This window comes from Tachysurus vachellii, chromosome 25, assembly GCF_030014155.1.
Source record: "Tachysurus vachellii isolate PV-2020 chromosome 25, HZAU_Pvac_v1, whole genome shotgun sequence".
Lineage (NCBI taxonomy): Eukaryota > Metazoa > Chordata > Actinopteri > Siluriformes > Bagridae > Tachysurus > Tachysurus vachellii.
The window spans coordinates 11,813,865-11,832,026 of NC_083484.1; the positions used below are offsets into that span (position 1 = coordinate 11,813,865).

The window sequence follows — 18,162 nt, forward strand, 5'->3', positions numbered from 1 at the left end:
ATTACTACAGTATTATAAGTGACAATGGATTGTAATTGATTTGCTTCCAGTTTCCAAAAGCACTGACTATATGTCATTTATATATTCAGACTGCAGTGATTAATAGTAACAACATACAGTAAACAGTATTAATAAGAATCTATCTGATCTCACTCAGCTTTGAACATGGAGCTGCAGTTGGACTCGTTAAAGCAGCGAGGCGCAGTGAAGCGGGTTATGTTCCTCGATTCACATCAGTATCATCGTTCGCTGCAGATGCTACTGGGCCAGCGGGATCGCCAAAGATGTCTCAACCATACCATCTACCTGCGGGTAAGCAAATCTCACCATTATAATGTTATCATTCCATCTTGTTCCAGCTAATAAATTTGACTTTAATCCCCTTTTCAAAATGGCACATTAGGGTTATAGTGTTTTGAGTTTTTTATATTAATCAATACATTTGTAATATATATATATATATATATATATATATATATATATATATATATATATATATATATATATATATATAATTTATTTTTGGCTCCCTTTTGGGGGTCGCCACAGTGAATCACGTGGTCTGCATATTAGATTTGCCACAGATGCCCTTCCTGACACAACCCTCCCATTTTACCTGGGTTTGGGACCAGCACTGAGAGTTAACTCATCGTTGCTCCCTGCCCGGGAATCGAACCCAGGTGGCGACAATGAGAGCACAGGATTCTGCCGCTGGGCCACCCGGAGCCTAAACATTTGTAATTTACAAATAAATTGAACAGTATTTTCAGATATAACAAACAGTAAGCATATATTTTGGCTGCATTAAGTAGTGTTTTTTAGTGTGATTCTCAAATTCTGATGCATGTACCTCTGGCCTCAAATTACCAGTTAACTATTGCCCGTTTTTCTATCAGGTTCTGCAGCAATTAGTAGAGCCTGAATTTGCTAGCTATAAGTTCTTATATAATGTATAATATGCCAAATGTGCTTGATAATAATTTATATTTGATTTTTCTTCTTCTTCTTCTTCTTCTTCTTCTTCTTCTTCTTCTTCTTCTTCTTCTTCTTCTTATTATTATTATTATTATTATTATTATTATTATTATTATTATTATCATTGAGGGAACAGTGGCTTAGGGTTGGGTTGGGGGTCCCTCTGCTCTAGAAGGTTTTCTGCAGGTACTCCAGTTTCCTCCCCCAGTCCATACCCATGCACTGTACTGTATGCTGATTGGGATCTCTAAATTGTCCATAGTGTGTGTATGGGTGTGTGGCCTCTGATGCATTAACAGGGTGTTCAGGGTGTACTCTGCCTTATGCCCCTTGTCTCCTTGGATAGTCTCCAGGCTCCCTATACAGGATAAGCAATACAGACAATGGATGGATGTTATTATCAGTAGTAGCAGTACTAGTAGTATTCCTATATATGGGAACCCAGCATTCATCTGGCTTAAAAATCAAAGATCTGTCTAGAACACCCATATGTGTTTCCCATAACGTTAAGCCCTGCATCATGAATTGTCTCCATACTTATTAGTGTCTTCAAAATGACCACAAGAATCCAAATAATCCTGAAGTATTTTAATAGGTTTTTATTTAGAGGGCACAGAAACAATGTCAAACATTTGACTTTTCTAGCTTTTTTTAATTGTATCTTTTCCACAACCCAAGCCATGGGAAAGAGTTTTATGGGCCAAGAGTGGTGCGTGTGCTATCACCGTGAAAAGAAAACTATTTCTACCTTTGATCTGTGAGACAGCACACTGAACAAGGCACAGATTCTCATTACTGATGATGGCACGTATTAATAAGTTAAGGAGAAAAATGTATTAAATACTATCGACTAATTTGACTCTGGGAAAGAAGTTTTTTAGCCAAATCTGACCGAATTCACACCCTTATCTTACGAAGATTGTTTCATTACTGAGATGATTGTTCAGATTCATACGTGTGTGTGTGTGGGTGGGTGGGTCCATGTGGAGAGGAAGTGATTAATAATTAATCCCAGAACACAGCCTTCTGTTAATCTGATATAACCCACTCTCATTACTGCATCACCACCAGATTGCAATATAGCATTTCCTTATGGATCAGAATACACACACACGGTTTTATTCGTTGTCCTTGGCTCTGGAGACATTTATTAAACTACTTTATCTGATTTCTTTAAAATTCCAAGCACATAAAGTGATGTCAGAGAACGATAGCAGGCAAAATAGAGCAGGAAGGAGGATAAGGGGAGGAAACCAAATGCATTTGAAATCTCTTGTAATTGCACACACTATGCAACAGTGCATTATAAAGCTATTTATTTCTCTGTACTTTAGAAACATCTACAGAACATTTACCAGCAGATCTGGTTATCTATATCATCTAATATCAAGAAAAGAATAACAAATGATTTTTCAAAATTTTGAAATCATTGTTGTATTTATTACTTAAGCGCTCATAAATCAAATACCTTTTTCACAATATAATTTATTACTACAGTAATGCTGACTACTCGATTCTGATAGGTCCGAACGTGTGGATTCATGTCAACAGGAGCTGTGAAATAATTCAATGTTATAGAAGAATAGAATAGAAGCCTTTATTTTGTCACATATACATTAAATCACAGTGAAATTGATATGCTATGATACTGCGCCCCTGGAGTAGAGAGGGTTAAGTGCCTTTCTCAAGGGTCTAAGAGTGGCAGCTTGGCAGTACTGTGGCTTGAACTCCGATCCTCTGATCAACAACCACTTGAAAGTGTAATGTGGAATTGTTGATATAGTGATATCATTTTCTGTAATTGTTGTGTTTATGTAGCGTTTCTGGATTGAGGTTTCCATCCCTGCTTTGCAGTTTCTCTTGAACATAACAAGCTTCATTTTATACTTTTATTGAATTCAAGAGACAACTAATATTGACATCCTGCTAAAAGAAATTGGAACTTTTTCCTAGATGCCTCACAGCATTCATTTGATATGATAAATGAAATAAAAGTAGAAAAGAAGAAATACTCTGGAAACTTTCTTTGAGGGGAAAAGAGGAATAAAGTAAATCCCTGTTGATTATTTTCCTATAACAAGTGATATCAAAGTAGTAGAGTTACTAGGATGTCTAAGACAAAATGCTTGTGTTTTTCTCTAGGATGAAACTGAATTCAGAGATAAGCTGAGTCCCATCAGTGTAGCTCTGAACTACAGTCTGGATCAGACATCTCCTTTATCTGGCCTCCAGCTACAACCCATACTGGACCACTATAGCATGACCTTGCACCGTCAACAGGTGTGTGTATGTCTAAAAATGAGCCTGTATCAGTAGACATCACTAAAATACAAGTGACAATAGAAATGTCTGAACTACAGCAAAATAGAGACTTGCTTGTTCTTTGTACTTGCTGTTCTTGCTCTCAGGCGAACATCTTGTTGGACTGTGGAGAGGACAACATGTGTGTCCCAGATCTTGAGCTCTCTGCTAAAATGTGAGTCCATCGTGTCCATGTATGTGCATGAAAAAGTGAATGTTTTCCTGTTTATTTGAGTTATTTGAAGTGCTGAGCTGCACTTGTGTTGTTTAAACTGTGTGGAGTTCATGGAGACCTTGTTTTATCTGGATGTACACAGATACTGAGTTGTAGGGATTTGTCCTTGTATTACAACACATTAAAAACCCTGAAGTGTTAATTTCTTTAAGTCTATGAAAGCTCTTACTGTCTCAGATAAAAAAAAACATTTTAAATAGTTAAATGGTTGAAATATTTCAGTTATTTTTCTATTTGCCACATGTAGGGACCGGAAAGACCTGGCGATTGGTGATGAAAACCCACTGCTGCTTACCATCATTGCAGCCAATCATGGAGAAGGCGCGTATGAGGCGGAGCTTGTGTTGCGTCTCCCACCGGAGGCAGACTACAACGGCATGGAACGCCGACGGGAGGTAAACCACATCAACCACATTGTACTTCTCCCTGTCTTTTATCAAGATTATACAAGACAATAATTCTACTCCTTAATCTGCATAAAATCTCTTTTAGTTTTCAGTGAAATGGGGAGGTTCTGTGTTCCCAGCCATAAAGTTCTCCTAAACTCAACCACAGATTTCTTTTTTTTATTATTATTATATTTACTGGTATTTGGGTTAGATTTTTCAATCACTAAACAAAGATTTTCTAGGCTTCCAAAAGTATTTTTTGTATTTATATTCACACTTTCTATGGCACGCACTTCAATGATGTTCAGTGTTTTGCCGCCTGATGTTACAGAGTCATTTCTTTTCAATGTTTCTACAGCCTGGTTTCCATGTGATAGGATTTCTGATTTTCTGATTGGTCATAACATTGTGAACTGTACACATGGTGTTCACCGCAATACAGGGTGAACACCAAAAAAGCATTGATAACCCTGATTCAGAACAGTGTTTCATAACCGTGAGTTAAAAACAGTGTGAAAAACTTGTAAATGTTCAGTCAGCTGAATTTAAATGTATTAATTCAATCATCAAGTTCTTGTGTTTGTTGATGTTTATTTTGTTCCCTCCATTCAGTACTAATCTTTAGATTATTCTATATTCGTTTAGTTTGTTTTCTCTTGGAGGAGCCATATGAACTTAAGCACAATAGCTTAGTTTTATGTTTACGATGATTCTTGTATGAAGAGGTCAGGGCTTGTGGAACATCCCTTTTCCTGCATTTACTCTGAATGCTTTGAATGTACCAATCTGCTATCCATTTCTACCAAAAAGCAAAAACACAAATACGGGGTAACAAGGCTGGAATGTGGTGAATGTTGATTTAATTACTACTAACATTCTTCATCAAACCGCAAATGTACGATGCGTCAGGATGCATTGAACATTACATGTGATTTTCCACAAAGGCACCAAAGGCACATGGGAAGAGGGATTCATGCGATGTATGTCGATACTGATACTAAAACGTCTTTCTGTGTATACAGACTAGCCAGAACTAAACAGACTATTAAGATTACAATCTTTACTACAGTCTTTTACTGTGTTATTAGTTTAACAGGCGTGGTCTCTCTGGTAATTGCAGCACATGTTAGAAAGTGGCTCGTAATGTGATTAACATGGCTGCATCAGGCTGTGTTCCCTTGGGAACGTTTTTGTTTAGCTGAGAGGAAACAGTTGGCAGCGGTGGAGATGTATGGAGAGAGAAAGGTGCAGAGGAAGAGAGAGAGATGATTGAGAGAGTGGGGAAGAGATGACAGGACGAGAGGCCTCGGAGATGTATGATGGTATTGCCATTAATGAATTCATCACACTCCTGGTCTCTCGACATGTTTCTTTTCTTCCTCCCACGGTTCTTCACCGGAAGAAACAGGGTCGCTTATCTGTGGCTTTAAATAGAAAAACGGATTTAGATTGTGCCTGGTTTTGTGTTTAGTCATACTGAGCTACAAGAGAATATGTGCTAAGAATTATGTTATAGGAATACTCTGGTGTTTTTTTTGTTTGTTTATTTTTAAATTTATTTAATCTCTGTATATTGGATCTTCTGTATGTGATTAATTACCTCAGAAAATATTTTGGAACATTTTCCACTCCGGAAAGGGAAGTGAGTTAGCATTTTTGTTTACGGTAATCACCAAAGTATTTTACCCTGACCCAACAGATCAATTGGAAAAATATTGTAGCAATGCTGTAGTTATATTAATGCAGTGATGACATCTGTAAGGGTTTTGCAAAGGCTAAAAGCTAAAACCTTTGTGAGCTTATACACTTTCATTCTCATTGTGCTTCATATTGGCTGTCACATACAAGTGATCCAGTAATGCAGGAGGCTGTATTATTATTCACATGACTACAGGAAAAAAGTGTATAAATTAAGGCAAAGCAGGAATTGATGAACTACAAACATCAGCCATCATATGCCATAACATCTCTGCGTGAAGGGGGCATGTTGATACCTTTAAAGAACAATCAGCTAATTTAATTAAGTGTAAAGACAGTTAACATGAGCAGATAATTTTGCTTTACGCTGAGTTTATGTTAGTAAATGCCACAAATTTAAGAACTTAAGTGAGAAAAAAAAGAAGGTAGTTGTATGTTCAAAAAAAGGCAACTTTTAGCTTACATTAATTGTTTCCTAAACCATTTTGTTTCCAAAGCACATCATGAAAGGGTCACATGGTATCTCCTAATTTTTGGTTCACCCTAGCAAAGAAAAGAGTGATGTGAAACTCCAGGATAATTGCTTTAATGAGACATAATTGACTGATTTTTTTTTTCCTTTTTTGTTTCAGGACCTACAGATCCTGAATTGTGAGCACAGGATGGAAAATGACACCCAGTTGGTTGTGTGTGAACTAGGAAACCCGATGGTGGCTGGAGCAAACGTAAGCAAAGTCTCTTTTTCCTTTATTCTACTCTTTTGAGAAAAGCTGCTTAAAGATTTAATTATTAAAGATTAATTTTTTTGTCTTGCTCAGTGGCTCAGTGGCTCAGTTTCACTTTCCTTTCCTTCTTAAACACTTGATTGAACAGACAAATTTTGTTCAATTTTACATTCACATTTCATTCATTTTTCTTTGGTACAGTACTGTTAAGTTGTTCAATAGAAAAAGGTTGAGAAATACTAGAGTAATCTGACTGAATATATAGTGGTGGAAAATTAGGTTGGATCTAAGGGTTAAGTTTGTAGGCTCCAGCAGGAGTGCAGCATGATGAATTAGTAAATCAAAAACGAAGCCGACATCGTAGCCATGTTGTCTAGGTTCAATTGTTTGAGAGATAAAAAAGGTATAGGGAAGGAGACAGAAAAGAGAAAGGAGAAGAAATAAATAACTAGCTCCTATAAGTCACATGTATCAGTGTGGTTTTGAACCTTAGAAACAGGATTTATAGGCTTTTTTATTTCTCCCTCTCCAAATATAAATTGTTTGCTTCATTGACAAAGGAAGCTAGGAAACTGTTCTGATGCCAAGGCTGAATTCCTCCCGAAGTGAATGAGAAAAACAGTGTTTAAGGTATTTTTTGTACTTGCACATAGTACATGTTGTATTGTTTTTTGGTGTGATGTAATTTGTGCCTGTTTGTGTTGTTCAGCAGTGAATTTCTTTGTGAAGTCAACTCCACAGTGGTGGTCAATGACTGATTTGAACATAGACCCTCTGTGCTTTAAGAATTTGTAGTCATTTTCAAACGAAGGATTTGTAGTCTTCTTTACACAAAGTAAATGTTGATATTAAACTCATTTCTGCTCTCTGAGATGCCTTAAGTGCTTGTTTATAAGCTTCTAAATTTTAAAGGCATTTCCTCCACAAAAAAATCTAATCTATAACCCTACAGAAGAAAAAAACATTTTATCAAAACATCTTTATATAGACATAAAATCCGATTTTAGGGGATAAAATTGTTTGTAGTAATTGAAAATGTCCCATAAGTTTCCATTCTGCCAGCACAATGTAACACCAGTATACTGGGTAAAAGGGTTAAAACACCTCAGAATTGTATAATCATTACATCATACAGAGCAATTTCTCGGTTTTTCATCATTGGCAAACTGAACTGATTACAAATTAATGAACAATTGTTTGTTTATTGTCGAGCAACTTTATGAAAACCGTACATACAGCAGCTCTTAAGAAAGTTTGCAATCAATTCTTTTCTAGGATGTTTGCATTTTCGTTAAAGGAGACAATCTGCAGTTTATTCCCATTAGACCTGGTATATACATGCAAAAAACATACCATGTAAAGCTACCGAGGTCCAGACAAACACATACTTGACTATGTCTGTGTGTATGTGTTACTCCAAATGAAATACACCACCACAGTAAAATATCACTCACAGGAAAGACTCTAGTGGACATTTGACTTGAAAATAGTTTAGGTTTGGGTCTGGCAGCACCTATAACTGCATATTACTATGTGAACAGTAAAGTAGTTGCTTACCTGTTCAAAAGATATAAACAGAGGTTCTATTATTTTGCTTGCTCTTTGTAGAATTAACTCAATAACAGCACAGCAAGCTTACCGTTGTCCACCTAGTTGGATGGACAGGACAGTTATTGTCCTTAAAATATGCTAATTTCTTAAAATATGCTAGACTGCATGCTGCACTGCTGCATGTTGTTGACTCTTAGTTTAAAAATTGTCGTTTGAGGGTACGTCATTATTAATGGCGTCTTGCCCAACCAAACACTATGGTCATGAGCTGCTACTGGGATGTCTTTACTGGGGTGGACAATTTATACTTGAATGCTAGACTCGAGATCTAAATCCAGAGTGTTACTTTGTTACAATGTCTATTTTTAAGAGTGCTATAAAAATGTAATGTAATTTAACTGAATTTAGAGGAGACACAAAGAAATTATTGCATATGGTAGTTATGGCTCTGGTCCATTGCAGCCTCTGAAATGCAGCTGTTATCCAGATGTGTTCATAACATAGCATCTTCTCGTCTCCTGAAATGAATGGCGCAGCATGTGTTACTACAGCATGGAAAACGCATGCTGTGGATTCAAGGCAGTGATGACCATACCTGCGGTTGTTAACACCACTGCTGCTTGAATGGACCTGTATGACTTGCATTCTTCTTGCAAGGTTCTGTTGCTGACCGTGGTGGTGTTTTTCTCTCATATGAGGAATAGGGTTGAAAGTTACATGGCTGAAATGTTTTGTGTAAAATTAGCAAACACACAAGGTCCATCCATACATTTTCTGAACTTTTTATGCTACACAGGCTCACAGGGATCCTGCTTGGGATTCAGGGTAGGAGGTGGGGGACATCCTGGATGGGGTGCCAACACATCACAGAGCACAATCACACACACACTCTAACACAACACTTCACACACCACAGACAATTTAGAGATGCCACTTAGACTTCAAAGCATGTCTTTGAAATGGGGGAGGAAACTTGAGTATCCGAAGGAAACCCCACAGTCACAGATGTAGGATTTATTTAAAGATGCACTGCCACACGTATTTCATTAATTTTGTGGTAATGTCTGAAGTTTACCATGGACTCTGTAACATTTTTTGTGGAAAAATGCCTTGGTTACCTTGTTTCAAGCCATTCTAGTGTGGTATAGAAAGCCTGCAGGAAGACTCAGCTCGATTTGTGCCAGTTCTCATTAATATTCAATGAGCTATGCTGCTTGGCTCCGATTGGCTAACCACTAGGATATGAGAGCATGACTATTCATTCACCCAGCGCACTTTGTTTACAATCACCTGGAATTGCGGCAGAATGGCTTCTTCAGGTATACTGCCATATATATATATGACCCTGAATCTGAAGAGGAGACAGAAGCACCAGAAGAACCACAACCAGCTTGTTTAGCCATGGATGTCATGGAAGCCTTTGCTGTACTCCCCAAAGTTGACGAAGTCTCTCACTTCAAAATGCATTGAACAGAGAACTAAATTTGAATGATCCTGTTGTGGCATTGTTCCAAAAATGAACTGAAGCCATTTCACCCTCAACTCTGGGTTCTTGGGCAACATGTGCATTGTTGAACTTCTATTCCTGCATAGAGCACAAGCCCGTTGACGTTCAGCCATCCTTGCTGTATAGGAGGTATACAGTATGCAGTATAGTCACACTGAGCAGCTTTTCTAATTGACCTGATTTCTCCGCTTATTCCTTTTCAGTGGCTAGAGCTGACAGGGGAGGTAGCAGTTCATTTTCACATTCCCGACACAACACAAACACATATGGACCTAACACATCAAAAAACACATTTAAAAAATAGAATTTAGCAAATGTCGCAAAGGCCATAATCACAAAACCAGAAAACAGAAACAAAATTATTAACCAAAGAATGGCTTGGTACATCAGGCAAATATACATTGGAGGATACGTTGTACTGTATCTGTGTGTTCTGAGAGTACTGTGACAAAGTGTGTAAGGTGACAACGAGTGTGAGTGATGGGAATCAGAGTCTGCAGCAGTCATGTTTGTAGGCCATGATGTTCTCTGGGAAGTTGAAACGACAAATTGAAGAAAGGAGAACAAGAAAACATTTTATAGAAAGGTCATGTTGTATAATGTTTAAAATGATTTATCTAAAAGCACACAGAGGTTGTTGGGAAGTATATTCAACTGAAATATGTTTGCTTTTAGTATGGATGTCAAGTTTATAGAGCAGTTTAAAAGTCTGATTATCACCAAACACAAAAAAAACATTATTTAAAGATTTTATTTAAATTCCACTGAAATTCCTACCTTTATACCCTAATATATCACTAATTATATTGTTTTTATCTGTATGAATTTATTATGTGATTTAATTACTCAAATTAAAAACCATTATTGAATTAAATGCCATAATTAAAAACGTTTTCTCTATAGATTGTTAAGCGGTTTTGATAGACAGTATCTGATCTGATTAGACTTATGTCCATTTTGTGTGATCTAAAAAAATGCTTTGTGAGTAAAGCACACCTAGATAGGTGAAGGTTTTAGACATCTTTAGGCAAACTGAATGCATTTACTGTATTAATTAAATGCAGATGTTATTAAATGTCTTCATAAACAACATGATCTTTGCAGACAGAAAGCCTAAACAAGGTCAGAAATTAGACTAAATAAAATATATTTATGTTTCTTAAGGTAGAGTAAAGTTATAAACAAAAAGCTTTATTTTGTTTTTTTCTGGGTTCATAGCTGAACATCTGACAGGTTTTCCCAGACCCCCTCATAATTATTCCAGTATTAAGAAGGATAGCAGTGAAGTGAGGCTGTTCTAAGAGTCATCCTTTAAACACCGTTTACATTTGTGTGGTTCATCTCTTTTCATTCTACTCTCCGTCCCTCTATTATTCTTATTCTTATCCTTGCATGTGTTGTCATGGTCATTTGTCACAGCAGCTAACTCTTAGCTAAATAAAGACAAGCTTCCAAGAATAAAATGATGGCTTCATTTCTATATACATGTGTGTCTGGGTTAAAAAACAAATATTTTACTTTGAATAACTTATCCGGTGATTAAAGACTTTCGACCCCACTGAACATTTGGGTGACATTCCAAGAGTGTTCCATAAGATCTGTGCAGCTGCTCTGTCTCTTCTGTGTTCCCCCTCCATCATTCCCTCCTTCGCTCCCTCTGTCCCTTACCCATCAGTTTCCTATTTCCCCTGAGCCCTCAGGGTCCAGTGCACTCTTATGACTTGAACACTTCATTCATGATTTATCCTTGTTTTGCTTCTGCTGACTTTTTCTTCGCCTTATTCTTCAGAAGGGAAAGAAGATACAATTTCTCGGAAGTGGATGAATTTTCCCAAAGGATCTTAAAGCTCATGTTTTCTATGGATAAAGCTAAAACTGGATTCGATTTTAAAGACTCTTCACTGCTGTTTATTCTCTTCCTCTTCGCTCTGTTATGATAGTCGTGCCGGTGAAAGCCAGGCAAATTGAATGGTAATTTCCTGCTAATTTGACACATAAGCTGGTAAATGCTTTCCTCTGCAGGATACAGAGAGTGTGGTTTAGAACTTTATTACTGCTGCTCAGCCCACTTAATACTCAGGATCTCTAATCTGAAGTACCACTATTGTGCATTATGACTCACTTTCCAGTGCAAATATACTAACATTGTCCTGATGAAACATTTCATGTTTTTCGGTTTAGAGACTGTGGGCAATGGGTCTCCCATCCTTATGACTGCATGATTGATTGGTGTTTCTGCCTGTTATCCTTGAAAGAAATGGAGCCACTTGTCTTCAAGGCCCACATAGGAGACAGAGAGGGAGGGGAGCAGGTCAATTAGGTTTGAGAGCGAGGAAAATAGGGGGGAGAGGTCGTCATTTTCGGTCTGAAATACACTGAAAGTTCCATCAGCCTCAAGAGATATTGAGGGAAAAAGAATGAACAGAGTAAAAGGCTTAGAATATAGCGTATACTCTATGTAGATGATATGTGGAAGAGATACTATGGTGAAATAGTGGAGGGGAGAATTGTTTCTCTGTGGTTTCACATGGATGGAAGATTGAAAATCATGAGGCGGCCTTGTTTTGACATGGATGGCTGTTTGATCATGAGAGACAGAAGACATTTAGAAAAGGATTGCCTTGTGGTAGGAGAAGAAGAAAAGACAGACCGAATGACCGGGGTTGTTTACTAAGCAAGAGAGACAGAGGATGAATAGAGAGACTGTTTTTCTGAAGCGGTGGCTTAATAGGAAATGTAGAATAAATAATGAATGCAGAGTTTTAAGAGAGAGAGAAGGATGTGTGTTGTGGATGGGTTGAGCTTGACATGTTAACATGTTCCAGATTGGTGTATGTTCTCAGAAATTTAGAGCTCACCATTGGAGCCTGCAGGGTTAAGCTCACATGGGCCAAATTAACATGGCACCAGTTAAGCACTGTGACATATCCCCTGCCCCACTCACACACATTTATGTTCCCATCACCCTCCAGCACGTCACAGGCAACCGCATGGGAAGCACATGGGGGATGTGATCTGACCAAAAAGAAAAGAACAAAAAAGAATCCACCACTTCTTGTGTACACTTCTGTCAAGTTGGTCCCTCCAGTCAGACATGGTATATTAAAATGAACAGAGGCGTCTGGAAGGGTAGAATTGTTGTTATGAAATATGAGCTCTCATTTGAAGTTTCAAAACCTTTTGGATGACTCTGTATATTTCTATATCTAGCAGCTATATGGAACTCCAATACCTGCCCATGTAAATAGGGCTATATGTGGTATAGTCAACTTTACTGTATTTGAAAAAATCTATGCATGCAGTAATTAGATACTACTAGTAAAAATTTAATGAACTGGAATTTTGACTGTTATGACTTGGGATTTTTTGACCAGATATCTGAAACCAACAATTCTACTACTAAAAAAATGTATAAAAGAAATTTCAATTTCACATAAATCAGCGGTAACATATGGTTAGTCAGAAGTACACTGTGACATGTCACTATGAAATCATGGCTAGTAAATTTTTTTCAAGTTCAGCATAAATGTTTACAAATGGAATTTCCACTATATATTTCATTGAAATTTGACTGTATATATCTTGAAGTCAAAATTGTCTAGTCTTTAAAGAGAAATTTTAGGCTGTAATGTCAAAATGGTAGCTTTTTTTAAATATCATATTAGTACTTTATTATATAAAACATAATGAAACCTTTTTAGAGCCTGCTGAAAGGCAACAAAATGCAATACAGATGTTGCAACCGTCAAAGCTGCGTGTGTATTTGATAATGTTCATAAAGGAATAACCATCGTGCTATGGTGAATTATTGTAATTATTGTAGTTAATTTATTGGCTCCTGAGTGGTGCAATAGAGAATCAACTTTATGTAGGTGCAAGTTTGTATACCGGCGATGCAACAGCCATCTGTGGCAGGAAGTCCAAGAGAGTAAATTTAGTGGTGGAAGGAGATGATGGCACTTTTATTTCATTCTGTGACTCAGAGGAAGCTTGTAATAGCTTTCACTTTCCACATTTGGTAGCTATCATATGATAGTGAAACCTAACAGACCTAAATAAGTGTCAATACTAAATTAGAGAGAACATTTTTGAGTGGTTGAAAACTCCTTTTATGAAACAGGACTGTGAAACACAAACAGGGTTCCCACGCGTCCTGGAAAACCTGGAAATCCTGGAAAATTAATGACCAATGTTCCAGTCCTGGAAAACACATGGAAAATGAGAGAAAACCTAAATTGTCCTGGTAAAAATCTTGTTGTCCTGGAAAATTATTATTTTTAAATGTTCTTGATCATTTAAAGAACAGTTTACAACTGGTCGAAACAATTAACGTTAGTAACAGGAAGCGCTCTGTTCAGGGACGCTAAGTTTTGACTGTTTTTTTGTTATGCTGTTTAATCTCGCTGTGACGGATGACGCTGTCTTGTGTTGGCGGTTTCAGGTGCTAGGAATGGTTTAAGTGCTCGAATGTTTTCAGCAAATGGTGACGGGTAAGCAGGATATATTAACCTTGTTAATCTGAATATCATGTGCAAGGGGAATGCACAGCAAACTAAAGCATGCATGATGGCATTGGCCTGAGAAAGGAAAGGGTATTAATATGTGCGGTCTTTTTATTTTATAAATGTTGAAATTTCATTCACAGGACAAATTGTCTTTAAAAGTATAGTTAAGTAATAGCCATAAAGTGTACGCTGTTTTTAAGACTTCTGGAGAGAAGAACATGAATCTGTGAATCTGTGATCCTTGTCTTTTTTTTTTTTTGCTAAATTTGAAATGTCCTGGAAAAGTCCTGGAAAATGATCTCTGAAAAAGAGTGGGAACCCTGACAAAACAGTCATGTATTTTCTTGTCATGATATATTAAACTTCATCTTGTTCTGTGAGTGCATGAAGTCTTCCATTATTTTACCAAATCTAGAATGATAAGTGTAAGAATGATTTAAAGCAATTTTCTGTTCTCTAATGCCATTATTGACAAATAGCCATTAATAAGTAGATAAATAAGTACCTAATTTAGAATATTATTTAAATGTCCTAATCTGGCCTTCTGTTGAAGCTATATCTAATAGTAATGTAGTGGAGTAAAAAACATTATAAAACACTACATTAGAAAATAAGCAAAGACTCTCAAGCAAAAATGTGCTTTCTTTTTTCAGCTTTATCCCTGTTTGACTTTCTGAAACATATGGGCTCTGTCTGCTCTCTGCTCATAGTGCATGCTCTGAACAGCAACTATGAGGATGACACGTGCTCTGTATCTCACCCTTTCACCATTACACCATCGGTCACTCTTGGTTTAATGTGTCTCATAATATTGAAGGAGTTTATATTGTCTGTGGAGTATGTCAGGAGTCTGGCTTTGTACAGTATAGGATCTGCTAAAATGTTTAGCATTGTTTAAAACAAATGTAAAATGAGTAGACTCACTAGTCATTTAGACATGTTTATCACAGGAGATGCATCTATTTTAATAAAGTGTCTCCCTTTAACTTAAATCTATGGGCTGTTTTAGTTTGAATTCTGAAGTGATAGAATAAAGGCTTTTTATAACGAAATTGTTATTGCAGTGTTGTTAGATACAGGAGAGAAGCTTCAGCTGTCTCAAATATTTGACCAAAATAATGACTTTTATTTTTATGACTGCCAGTAATTTAAGAACTTCTTTGCGTGTAGGTCATGAACAGACAAACACACCCAAATAATGTCCCCATTGTTGTCTGTCTATAAGCAAACGATAGAGAAACAGACGTATTGTTTTAATATTCCCCACTTTCACACTAGGGTGGTAGATGTTCGTATAGTTCAGATGCTCTTGGCTGAAAACAATTGGAAAAAGAGATTGCAGATGGAGCGGCGGGTGTTAATGACACACAGCTGAGCTGCAATGCTGATTTCCTTTGATTCTTTAAGGATTCATTTTTGAGGAAGTGTCTACAGCTCGATCAAACCCAACCCTGTCCCTAAGTTGTAAAAGGGGCTGAAGGGTGTCCTAGATTAACCTCAGGAACACAAAAAGGAACTGAGGCCATGCTTCTACTACTTTTAGAATTAGAGAGTCCCAGTGGATCTGGAGCCCAGCATGGGAATACTGGGATCAATGCAGGAATACGTCCTGGGATGCCAAACACAATGGACCTATATTCATACACATTCACGCTTCATGGTGCACTGAAAGTGGAGAAATGTGGAGTTTGCATGTTCTCCCCGTGCCTCTGGGGTTTCCTCCGGGTACTCCGGTTTCCTCCCCCGGTCCAAAGACATGCATGGTAGGTTGATTGGCATCTCTGGAAAATTGTCCCTAGTGTGTGAGTGAATGAGTGTGTGTGCCCTGTGATGGGTTGGCACTCCGTCCAGGGTGTATCCTGCCTTGATGCCCAATGACGCCTGAGATAGGCACAGGCTCCCCGTGACCTGAGGTAGTTCGGATAAGTGGTAGAAGATGAATGAATGAATAAAGAAATAAGAAGAAGTAATAGAATATGATGTGCAATATGTTATGTTACATGTAGTAGCAGTGGTACATGAAATGCAGTTATGTTAATAGTACAGGTTGAAAAAAATGTATTTAACGTTCAGGTGAGTTACATGTAGTAACGGGAAAAGTGCAGTGGAGTAAATGTGTCTTTATGGAATCCCGTAAGATGGATATGTCAGATATGTCCGTGTTGAGGAGTCTGATGCCCTGAGGAAGAAGCTCTTCCTGAGCCTCTTTGTTTTAGCCATCAAACTTCAGAAGGACTTGCCACTTCATATCCATACCTGTGCAGCACCAAGCACTTAACTGAAGTTTTGCCCCCCATTTTTTCCATTATAATGAGTCCTAATCTGTTTTTTTGGGTTCTGTAAAGACCTTCTGATTGAAAGTTATTGTCTCATTAGAGTAATTGGAAGCCACAAAAATATACGAGCCGATCCTCATAAATGGTGACGCTTTGATGAAATACTTGCGTAGAAATGTGGCGTTCTAGTTTGCCGACTCTTGTACTTTTTCAAGCAGTAACCACAAAATGAGGCACCAGCTTTAAAGTTTAACAGCACTTGTTCCTTATACCCGTCTGTTACGAGCTGGCTTTGTAGTATGCAGGCTTTCCATGAACGGGTGGGGGCAATAAAGGGGGAGTAGAGGGGTAGCGGGGGTAGGTTTATGGGCTTTCGTAATTAGCGTAGAACCTGTAGCCACAGTGCTGGTCTTCATTAGCTGTTATCATAGTCCAACTAATGAACTGCAACATATGGGCACAGTTAAAGGTAGAGAAAGAGACGGTGTGTGTGTGTGTTTGTGTGTGTGTGTGTGTCATCTGTTTGTTGGCATGCTGTCTTGTAGCAGTAAAATTCAGTCACCTTTCAAAGCCAATACTGATTATTAATTAACTGTTAATAATAATGGTGGAGAAGCACTTAATTCATCACATTTGTTCTCATCTCTCTCTCTCTCTCTCTCTATCTATAACTCTAGGTGTCTATTGGTTTGCGGTTCTCTGTCCAGCGGTTAGAAGATGCTGAAGCTCACATTGGCTTTGCAATGCAGATTCACAGGTGAGATACACATCCTTAACTCTGCCCTTCCTCTCTGCCCTATTCTTTTCATCCATTGTTCTGTGCATTTGTTCTCATGAACAAAATTAATTTGGGTCCATCTAGTATGAGGTAAAAAAAAGACATTTTTACTTTTACTTCATATGCTTCATATCATGAGCAATGATAGACATGTTACTTAATTCCACAGTGTGATTATTGGCTTATATGAAAGTAGACACTCAGGTCTTTAGGAATTTGTCATTTTTCTTAACTATTTTTATCTAGTCTACTAGGGGACATACATTCACTGTAAAGTTCCAACAAAACAAAAACTGCTTGCTTTTTCACACAAATGTTTCTATCTTTAACTTCTATTTTCATCTTAACCATCCTCTATCCATCTTTCCTGCTGCAGATCCCACTTTCCCTTTTCTTTCCTCTCCTCTGTCCTTTCACAGATCCCACTTAACCTTTATCCTTCTGTTTCTTCCTTCCTTCTTTTATTTATACCATTCACTTTACTCCTTCTCTAAGCCTTCTGCTTTTTCAATTTGTTCCCTCTGTCTCTTGAGTTTTGTCCTTTCCTCTGGCCTGTATTTTCCTGTTCTATCTCTATCCATCCATCTGTTCTCTTGACTTTTTCATTTTAACTCCATCTAGTGACCTCTTGTTTATTTGTACTCTTCTCTCTTTCTCTCTCTCTCTCTCTCTCTCTCTCTCTCTCTCTCTCTCTCTCTCTCTCTCTCTCTCTCTCTCTAAATGTTGTAGGAGGAAACACACACACACATGTTGCTCCAAAGCTCCATCAACACTATGACTTCTTCTAACGAGTGTGTCCAGCTTTAATAATCTGTCGTGTGTGGGTGTGTGCGCGTGCATGTGTCTGTCCTCTAACTTTCAGCACTAAGTACAGTACAATTCCGCCAGTCATTAGCACTTGTCTTCTCCTTGTGTGTGTGTCTGTGTCTGTGTTTGTGGGTGTGTTTGTGTGTGCGTGCATGTGTCTGTCCTCTAACTTTCAGCACTAAGTACAGTACAATTCCACCAGTCATTAGCACTTGTCTGCTCCTTGTGAGTGTGTGTCTGTGTTTGTGTGTGTGTGGGTGTGGGTGTGTGTGTGTGTGCGTGCATGTGTCTGTCCTCTGACTTTCAGCACTAAGTACAGTACAATTCCGCCAGTCATTAGCACTTGTCTGCTCTTTGTGTTTGTGTGTGTGTGTGTTTGTGTGTTGGCAAGCTGTCTTCTAATCAAGTCCTTTGA

The 18,162-nt window shown here is 37.8% G+C and overlaps 1 protein-coding gene across 1 annotated transcript in view; it reads left to right on the plus strand.

The window, feature by feature from the left end:
- The window catches only part of itga8 (integrin, alpha 8), an 81,075-nt gene that overhangs the window by 48,354 nt on the left and 14,559 nt on the right, over positions 1-18,162 (plus strand). The window contains exons 17-22 of the mRNA XM_060861647.1: positions 158-312; positions 3,118-3,255; positions 3,384-3,451; positions 3,759-3,906; positions 6,231-6,323; positions 16,840-16,919. Coding sequence (XP_060717630.1) covers positions 158-312; positions 3,118-3,255; positions 3,384-3,451; positions 3,759-3,906; positions 6,231-6,323; positions 16,840-16,919 — 682 coding nt within the window. The remainder of the gene's footprint in view (positions 1-157; positions 313-3,117; positions 3,256-3,383; positions 3,452-3,758; positions 3,907-6,230; positions 6,324-16,839; positions 16,920-18,162) is intronic.